General features: G+C 40.4%; 1 protein-coding gene across 1 annotated transcript; it reads left to right on the forward strand.

Moving 5' to 3' along the window:
* Nucleotides 1-3,255: 3,255 nt before the first annotated feature.
* gpa33b (glycoprotein A33 (transmembrane), paralog b) lies at nt 3,256-10,346 on the forward strand. The gene is made up of 7 exons (XM_086220400.1): nt 3,256-3,460; nt 3,780-3,946; nt 4,805-5,018; nt 5,156-5,320; nt 5,427-5,543; nt 7,863-7,983; nt 8,100-10,346. Exons 1-7 carry the CDS (start codon nt 3,409-3,411, stop codon nt 8,899-8,901), a joined length of 1,638 nt encoding a protein of 545 aa, XP_086076526.1. The 5' UTR covers nt 3,256-3,408; the 3' UTR covers nt 8,902-10,346.
* The last annotated feature ends 21 nt before the right edge of the window (nt 10,347-10,367 follow it).

Raw genomic sequence — 10,367 nt, forward strand, 5'->3', positions numbered from 1 at the left:
CCCTGAGCCTGTACACACATACACACACACACACACACACATACATACACACACGCGCGCACACACAAATACACACACACACAAACCTGAGCAAACTGAAGATTGAACAATGTGTGTGGGCTGTATCTTATTTACATACTTAAATAATAATCTGTTTCGTGCACTTTGAATTTCTACAGGAAATGGCATGGAAATATAGACAACTGGCGATAATAGCTTGTAACATCCTAAATACACAGATGTTACATCCATGTTGGATAAATAGTAAGATATATTTGTGACCTCTCCTTGACTCAAAAAAGGGAATTTCACTTCTACAATCTTGAGGTTTGTGAAGTGGGAACATTTACTTCGTTTCCAGGCACTTCCTGCATTTTGTCATTGATCTGTAATTAATAAAACATACCACATTCTATACATCAGCCACTGAGCTCAACATAGCAGAAGTTTTGCATGTTTATTGCTGAATATTTTACTTGGACATTTTTTACTGACTACAAGAACCGTACAGTTTAAAAAGGACAACTGTTTCAGTTCAGTCACAACATGAGTTTTGAATACTGCTCAGATATTATCCATGAAACATTTTTAATCTATGTAGGGATTAACTCTGCATAAACAGATAATATGTTGTGAACACCCCGGAAGGAACTTGTTTACATAAGTATTCATATGTTTAAGGATGCTTCAGAGGCAGGAATGGAATTGTACACTTATAATTTCAAAAGAATATTATTTTCACACAACTACAATCAGTAGTGAAGGGTGCATAACTTACTTTGTCAAATGATTATGTAAATTTGAAGTGGGTCCTGAATTGTCAGATTATATGGTCAAGAAAAGCCTGTAAATGCCATGGAATTTTTAAAATCAGTGACTTGAAGACCAAGAGAAGTTTTTGAAAGATAAATTAAATCAGTAAAGAAATTATTTTACAAATGCTTATACCTTAGAGTGCATCATCATCTGTGAACAGTTAACTGAATTAAACATAGAGATAAATACTGGTTGTATTATATTGGCGGTGAACTGGTTTGTGTGTGGTGTGTCGACTGTTGGTATTGGACTTAAAGGAGCTGAGAGTCTGAAAACAAACCGCCCAGAGTTTAGAACGTTGTCAGTGAGGTGAGGGGTCAGTGACACTATGACCAGTTAAAGAGAACTGACCAAGTGATTTCCACGCAGTATGAAATCACTTGATGCAACCGGAAGGTAAAAATACATTTGTAGGTTTGCTTCGAATTTCCAATTCACTTGATGTGACATCCACTTGGGTTTACCCTCCACCCAGAGCTGTTTTTTTGTGTTCTTTTAACATTTTTTGCATGTTTTCCCAAAAAACATTAGTGTTGGCTGTTTACTTATTTATTTAGTCCTTTTGTGCAAGGTAACACAAGGATTTCAAATCATCTGTGGGGTTGTATGTTTCGTCCTCTGTTACCGGTTATACATTAATATTAAAAACCTTTGGAGTCTCAGAAGTCGTTAGATATTTTGCCGATGAGTAACCTAATATTTTAAGACAACCGAACTGTTGGGCCACGAAAAACAATTGTTAAACTTCTGTTAAACAATAGAGAATATTTGCAGTTTACCGTTTATCTACTCACCTGATATATACAGAACAAGAGTATATTTAAGTACATTTAGATGATAGAAATACAAATGGTCGTCTAACAGGAGTTAACTGACACAGTTACAAAAATGTTTGTTAATGTGAATTGTTATTTGAACAAAATACACACACGAACAAATTGTGCTTAATTTCTGAATAAAGATATACTTACGAAAATATTTTTGCCTTATTAATAAGTTAATGTTTTCTTTATAGCAGAACATATTTCGCACACATTGTCAAATCCGCTAAGCTGTGTTTCCGGGATTCTAAATATTCCTCCCTGAAACTGTCCCGTCTTCTTTTTATATAATTATTTCTGTCTCTTTTATGTTTTCAGTTTGGTTTAAACTAAATCCTTTTTAAATTTGCTCACTGCTGCTTCCTGTTGCCATTTTGGATTATTAATTTTCATCAAATCTTTAATATCGCAACCGTGCCTTGATGTATTTTGTGCTTTTTGTGTTTCCCGAGTGTGGAGGGAGGGTTGAATGAAATATGGTGTAAGAATGCTATATTGGATGTGTACCCCTAGTAGTTGTAGGGAAATGAACATATCAAGCTGAAAGAATAATTTTACAAACTTTAAAGTGGACCAGTATAGTCCCAAGAAGTATTGATGTAGTAGAAGTATACAACTTGTAGACTGATATTGTGTCCCTTATGGAAATTACATTGGGGAAATATACTTAAGTTTGATAAAAATGAACTTCAAGTGTACTTATTTGTAAGGTCTAATTCTAAAACTCCAGCCGCTTGATGACTGCACACTGTCTTGTAAAAATGTCACAAACTTCCCAATAAGTAAGGTTTTATCTCCAAACCAGAAGGAGTTTTGATTTATGCTTTCAGCCCTTCAGCCTAGAAACAACCCTGAAGAGAGACGACAATTTGAAACAAGAGAGTCAAAGGTCACTGACTTCTTCAGCTGCTTTTTTGACGTTCGTATACCAGGATGAGTTTGCCTTTCAGTCAACTAGTGTGCATAGAGAGACAATCTCACTGTTAGCCCAATACTACAGCCTACAGGTCAAACTTGGCACAACACTACCTCAGAAAATATATAATTCATCCATCCATCCATTTCTACTGCTGGGGGGGGGGGGGGGGGGGGGCTGGAGCCTATCCCAGCAGCCTTGTGAGAGGCGGGGTTCACCCTGGACAGGTCACCAGTCCATCACAGGACCAACACATAGAGACAGACAACCATTCACACTCACACCTACGGTCAATTCAGAGTATCAATCAGCCTCGTCCCCTCTTGATGTCTTTGGACTGTGGGAGGAAGCTGGAGTACCAGAGAGAACCCACACAGGAACAGGGAGAACATGGAGACTCACACAGAAAGATCCTGTGCTGGAGCCGGGGCTCGAACCTAGAACCTTCTTGCTGTGAGGCGACAGTGCTGACCACTGCACCACGTGCCACCCATATATGATACAATTCACTTTATATATAATGTCCCACAAGGTTAAAAAAAAAGAAGATTGAAATGTCTGTAAAACAATTAAAACAATCAAAAATAAAACTGCGAGCAGTAAATATAATGAAGTTTACTTGCTTCAAAATGATTTACTATCACCGCTCTAACGCCAAAGTTTAATGAGGAAGACATCAAAGTGGGCAGTGATTGGCCCTTTGTTAACATGTGACCTATAACTGTTGACTCATTACCTGGAAGTGTCAAGTGCTCATACCTGGAAGTTCACTGTGAAGGTTAGGTGGTCTCTTTCCTTCAAAGTGAGAGCATCAGGACTACAGTTTTTGATTTAAACCTGCATCCTTGATTAACAATGGCAACGACATCGATACTTGAATGGAAAAATCTTCTTCTGATATTCACAGGTAGGTTCATTTAAAATTGGGTTCTTTCTCTTTCTCCTTAACGTCTACCACACCTTTCTCTTGCTGTTAATCATTAATCCAGCACTTTGCTGCTAAACCGGAAGCAGGTTGCCGTTTTACTAAAATGTTTGATTAAAAAAAAAAAATCGAATAAAGTTCTCTAAAAAAAAAAAGTTGATTAATGTTATATTGTAATCATTGATTATGACACAATAAACAAGCAGATGTTGTAAAATTTTATGCCGGATGACAAACTAATGCGATGAATGAGACACGGATTATACGTGTTATTCATTTCTCTCTGCTGGCTTTATTTCAGTCCTTCCCAACTGCAGGAGTTTGCAGGTTTCTATTCCACAGAGGGAATATGAGGCTCAAAGTGGAGGAGAGATCACCATGACCTGCTCCTTCATCCCAGCCAATCCTGACATCACAACACTCATTCTCAGTTGGTACGCTGACGCTGACAATCTCCAAGATCCAATGGTGAGAAGAAGTTAAGCGATTTTTGCAGTAATTCATCAAATCCCAGCTGACTTTTGGCGATTAGGGGTGAAGTATCTTGCTCAAGGATACTTCAGCATGGTCACTGTGGGAACTGAGGAGCAAACCAGTGACCCTCCATGATGGCAACTCTACCTCCAAGCCATGCCACCCCTTTCCTAAAATTGTTAAGACCAAAAATGAGGTTTATATCCAGTAATGATGGCCTGTCAGCAGTTGATTAGTTTCTCAATAAATCGAAACATGACCTGAACACACAGAGACAGACAGAAAATTCATGTTCAACTTTTTTCATTATATGTTGGAGAATACACTACAAAATTCATGGTATCACTTTGCTGTTGTTTTTTTGTCATAATTTGCACACATAAAAAGATTAAAAAGAAGATGATCATGAAAATAATACAGTGTGACAGGTGGCACGATGGTGCCACTGTTGCCTCACAGCAAGAAGGTTCCAGGTTCCAGTCCCGGCTCCAGCACAGGATCTCTCTGTGTGAGTCTCCATGTTCTCCCTGTTCCTGTGTGGGTTCTCTCTGGTACTCCAGCTTCCTCCCACAGTCCAAAGACATCAAGAGGGGACGAGGCTGATTGATACTCTAAATTGACCGTAGGTGTGACTGTGAGTGTGAATGGTTGTCTGTCTCTATGTGTTGGCCCTGTGATGGACTGGTGACCTGTCCAGGGTGAACCCCGCCTCTTGCCCCTAGCTGCTGGGATAGGATCCAGCCCTCCCACGCGACCCTTAACAGGAATAAGCAGAAGACTATGGATGGATAGACTTATAATTAAATGAAATCATTAACACACTTCATTCTTCATCTTTGTGTATTTCCCCAGAAAACTGTGGCCACCTTTGTTTTAAACAATGCCATCGATATTGCACCTGCTTATGAAGGTCGAGCCTTTTTGGAAGTTGACGTCGCCAATCAAGTGAGCACCCTCCGCTTAACAAAGCTGACCGTGAAGGATAGTCGTACATTCCAATGCAGCGTCATCATCCCCGGTGATGATGAGGGAACAACAGCCGCCGCCACTTCCCTCTTAGTCCTGGGTGAGCATTGACTATTGATATGCTTTGTGGTCATGCTTACTCTACATAAATGTATATTGCGTTTTTAATAATTTTTTTGTAATCAAATCCTATATTTTTTTGTATCGAACCAATCAACTTATTTTGTTTTCTTCCAGTTGCTCCATCTGTGCCCCTCTGCACGATTCAGGGAAGAGCAGAGTATTGGCAAAACATCACCCTCACCTGCAAGTCTGAGGAGGGGTCCCCAAAACCTGTCTATCAATGGAGAAGTTACAGTGTCGAAAACATACCAAGACGATTAACACCGCCGACGACTGACAGTATGCATTTTAACCATTCGTGTGTCTTTGAAGCACACATTTATTTTTCTTTCATCAGTATTTTCGTCCCAATTTGTTTTTCTTGATTTTGGACATTATCTTTCAGAGAATGGAGTTCTTTCGCTATTTAACATCTCAAGAGAAACGTCCGGGTTCTTCATTTGCACATCATCGAATAGAATTGGTTCTGCCAGCTGCAACTTTACCTTGGCAGTGATGCCTGGTGAGTATTTTAATATGAATTAACTGCTCTCCTGTTTGGTAATTAACCCAAAGAGAATTACTGCAAACCCCGGAGGGTCCCCTCAGGAGTTTAAATATGCAGGTCACATAGTCCCCTCTCTTCAGTCTATTTAACATCTGCATCTCTCCCCCAAGCAGTCGCCGTTCAGTTCTAGTTTAGCAACTGTAGCTCAGCCAAGGTAATGTGTATGAAGTGCCAAATTCAATTCATCATATTACCAGAAGGGTGCGTGGTCAGAAAGTAAGCCCATCCAAGAACTCAGATCAAAGTAAACACTGGGACCTAGACAAGGGGTCGGCAACCTTAAACACTCAAGGAGCCATTTGGACCTGATAACCATAGGAAAGAAAACAAAACAACCCGTTATGAAGTCAACGAACTGCTGCGGTGAAAACGAAAATTTATTTCAAAATTTGTTTCTTCAGAAACTTTTCTTTTCTTGACTTTATTCATGGTTCTGCTACCGAGGATTGAAAAGTTCAATAAAATATGTGCCGACGGGTGTCGCAGATCCGCAATTGCAACGACTATTAGGAGTTTCAAGAAATTGAAAGCATTTTATTTTGACACTCCAAGATCACCGTAATCTTCAAATTTAGTATTACATTAAAAAACTGCTGAGTTAAAATAAAATAAATTTAAATCAAATACTCATTTACTTTCAAAAACCACAGGGAGCTGCAGCCGACGGATGAAAGAGCCACATGCGGCTCCTGAGCCGCGGGTTGCCGACCCCTGGTCTAGTGGGTAGGATCCAGTGACATCTAGCAGTGAAGTCAAAGGCCCCTGATCTGACTTAGGAGATAGAGGAACATGTGAGTGCAGCTCCTGACCTCAGAGCTGAGGCCGACCACGGTTTTGAACGAGAAGGGTCCAACTGTGGTTCCCTAGGAGAGGTCTGAGCACAGAAGAGTTGTGTTGTGTGAAGCAAAACTTTTACTTGAAACGGCAAAAATACAGTGGCCGAATCTTCACTCACGTTACACTATCTGATTTAAAGGTCTGCTGTGAAAGAGGCGAAAGCAAACTTATAAATTCGAGTTTGTAGAGCGTGGTTATTTGTCACCGTAAACAGAAAGCCACAGGGATGATGTGTTTTTTCAGGCCAGTATGTCAGGAATTTAGCATTACCACGGTTTCCCTTCACCAAAAGCCAATGTGATTATTACAGTAAATTTGGCATTATTGCAGAAAATTAGCTCTGCAGCAAACCAAGTTATGTTACATTAATGAAACCTACATTTTGTTTTGTCTTCACAAATGAACACTGTTTTGACTATTGTTTTGACCTTGTGTTAACCACAGGTCTTATTTTAAAAAGCTCATAGACACTGAGACAAGCTCATAGACACTGAGACAAGTTAACTAAAGGTTTAAGAATACAGGCCGGTTTAAGGACTTGTTTCTGTGCCATTGTATTTGTTCAGAAACATATTTTGCTTTACTGCTCAGGCCCGAGTCGGGGGTTCTTTAAAGGGAATATTGAGGGAAGTCACTTGTAGAATCTTTTTTTTTAACATCTTTATTGTTTATCTTTTTTATTTAATGTGAGTTATTAAGAAAAGAGCGAATGAAAATATACTCAGGATTTGTGCACCTGAAGATGACCTGTTGGTTTTTATGTTTCTCTACAAAAGATCAAGTAGAATGGGAAAGAGCGTCACAGCTGAGATTATTAAAAACCTTAGAGAATGTTTGCTTGTGATGCAAATGTGCTATTCATGCAAGATAGGATGCTTCTGCAGAGACTTTAAAATATATTTAGGTCGAACCACAGGTGCTGAAGTGTGTACCCCCATGTTCCAGGTTACAAAGTTGTCAACTTGTTTTGTGGTTGGCAGATTGATGATTGCATTCTGTATGTTAATTTGGGAAATCTGAGCTATTTGAGCTTAACCTGGGCGCCTATTTTGAGATTTTGGGAATTCTGGGATGTGACATGACTCTACCTTTGAACTATATGTCTCCTCCCCGACGGTGATAAATAGCTGACTGTTCCTCAGAAACATCAGAGAACTTCTGATGCTCTATGAGTGCTGTAACTTCTCTCTCATGCATGAATAAAGTGTGTGTAAGGTTTGAGAAAGAGACCACTGCCTCCTTTCTGTTCACTGCTCCGCCGGACGTCCACCCCACGCCGGGCCACTCAACCACACACTGTATTCTCTTGCCTGTTTTTTTTTCTTTTCTCAGTGCTCATATTCTAATAATGCGAAAAACTGAAACTCTCCCCCAAAGTATTTTTCTAATGAAATAGCAACATATGAATTTTGACAAAACACCTTGTTCTTTCTCCAGGCAGCATGAACATTGGGTCAACTGCAGGAATAATCGTAGGAGTCCTTGCAGGCTTCCTCGTTCTAGGAGTTCTCGTCTTCTGCTGTTGCAGGAAAAAGAAAAAGGACAAGTATGTGGAGGGGTATGTAGTTTGTTCTATATGATTCTGCCACGTCTCATATCTGAGTACTTCTTTAAACCATCCACACCCACACTTTGCTGTATCCTTTGTGTGTTAATTACATGTTTGTCTGTTAGTTCACCCACAGAAATGGAGTTTTATGATGGCGATGCTCCTGAAGCTGGAAAGGGGTACAGGGATCAGAATCATGAAGAAAAGCTGAACCATAGAGAAGACAATGACTTTCCTCAAAAAAGCATCAATGTAGAAGCAGCTACGGCCGAACGTGGATATGAAAGTGGTGTAGAGAGGCGTGTTGACAAGGGCAGTGATAGTGGCAGCAATGAGGACAGCCAGTTCAATCACTATCACCTTGACGATAAGCGTGACCACTACGGTGGCAGTCGTGATCACATCAGAGAGAGGAACAATTACAGAGGAAGTCGTGACGGGCTTGAAGATCAGCGTGACCGATACGGCGGCAGTCGTGACAGGCTTGACGATCAGCGTGACCGATACCGTGGCAGTCGTGACCGGCTTGATGATCAGCGTGACCGACACCGTGGCAGTCGTGACGGGCTTGATGATCAGCGTCACCAACACCGTGGCAGTCGTGACCGGCTTGATGATCAGCGTGACCGATACGGCGGCAGTCGTGACCGGCTTGATGATCAGCGTGACCGATACGGCGGCAGTCGTGACCGGCTTGATGATCAGCATGACCGATACGGCGGCAGTCGTGACAGGCTTGATGTTCGACGTGACCAATACAGCGGCAGTCGGGATAGACTCGATGATCAGCGCGATCGTTACCGGGGAAGCCGTGACGGGCTTGATAATCAGCGCGATGGTTATGGTGGTAGTCACGATAGGCTGGATGATGGTCGTGATTATTATGGAGGCAGCCGTGATAGGCTCGACGATCAGCCTTATCGTTAGAGTGGCAGTCTTGACTGACCCTGGGATCAGCGGGTTCAACAAGATGACAATCATCATGTCTTTGAAAAATGTCACCACTATGGTCGCAGTTGTGATCGCCCTGATGATCAACATCTTCATCATGGCTGACTCACCCATCGCTTAGATGTATGTTACGGTGTCACCGCTGAGCGCTTCCACAATGCTGATCATAATTGAAGAAACCAGTTTGAATAACCCGTTTGTTACTGAACGCAGTCATCAGTCTTCAAGGATTCTGTTTGGTTGCATTTTTTGTGCTTGGTCTCAGAAGCATGTCATGTATAAACCACTCTATTCTTTTTTTCAAAAAAATTTTTTGTCAACCATAACCAAAACAGGAATTTTGCTGCCCTGCGTGCACTGGAGGGCCTCCAGTCAGAGAACTAACAGTTGTCATGTCTGGGTCCATAAAAGTAGGAGGTGGAGGTAGTTAAAATGTTAAGTGATTCCCTGTGTAAATGTTGTTTTGATTAAATTGCTATAAATGGATGAAAAATTGTGCTACAGTAAATGTAATACGCGTAAATTCATGACTTGTCACATCCCCCCACAACACAACGAGGAAACAGTTTTTGAAATATCACAACAAAGGTCAGGTTTGATCGGCTACAGTGAGCTTCTACACACTGCAGCGCTGAACTTTTGTTGTTAAATGTAAATGTGATTTTATCGTTCTAAAAATATTCATACTTTTTTTTTTTTACTTGGAAATGTTTTTAAATGTGCTTCAATATAGAAACATGGATACAAATTTGATTGATGAAACTTTACCAATATTATGGGTTTCATTGTTTCCTTTTTGATACTTTGAAACACCGAAGGCTGCATTTTAGTGTCTTTTTAAGGGAGCAGCAGGGTCCATTTAGATCACGGCCTTTTATACTGTCTGAATAGAGCTGGGTGATAAAATGATTTAATTGAATACACCTTTTTCTGACACAATAATTTACCAGTGCTTCAATGTAAACTCATTTTTTATCAAAAAATTAATCACAGCATTTTTTACTGAAGAACCCGAACCACCAATCTACTTGAGAGATCATAACCGTTTTTTTTTTGCTCATTTTTTTGTGATTTAAGTTTGATGTTTAAAACAAACTGATTGTTTGCTTGTTTGTGTTGCTAATGTGTGTGCTCAGCACCTTTGCTTCTTGATGAACATTTCTGTATTTCGCCCCAGTCATACAGCACTGAATGTTACTTGCAGCGGTCAGTTGTTGTCTATTTTGACCGTTTATAATGTAATTGTATGATCTAAGTTTTTCAAAGTGAGAAAATCAGTGACCACAAATTTCTCAAAAGTCTTTGACCTGATTTCATCAACAAGAGTTCAACCTTTGGCAAACACACGTTTGTCTGTCTTTGTGAAGACATGATGCATGCAGTCCTTCTGAGCTCTTAACCGTCTCAGCTGAACTCTGAGGTGGACGAACCTAGTACCTCCA

The sequence above is a fragment of the Aulostomus chinensis genome, chromosome 12, assembly GCF_037954235.1.
Source record: "Aulostomus chinensis isolate RoL2024-O1b breed Wild chromosome 12, RoL_Achi_v1.0, whole genome shotgun sequence".
NCBI classification, from domain to species: Eukaryota; Metazoa; Chordata; class Actinopteri; order Syngnathiformes; family Aulostomidae; genus Aulostomus; species Aulostomus chinensis.

Coding starts and splice junctions, on each gene's coding strand:
- gpa33b (XM_086220400.1), top strand. CDS start 3,409: ATGGCAACGACATCGATACTTGAATGGAAAAATCTTCTTCTGATATTC. Junction 5,019..5,155: donor CACTTCCCTCTTAGTCCTGG/GTGAGCATTGAC, acceptor GTTTTCTTCCAG/TTGCTCCATCTGTGCCCCTC. Junction 5,544..7,862: donor TACCTTGGCAGTGATGCCTG/GTGAGTATTTTA, acceptor TTCTTTCTCCAG/GCAGCATGAACATTGGGTCA.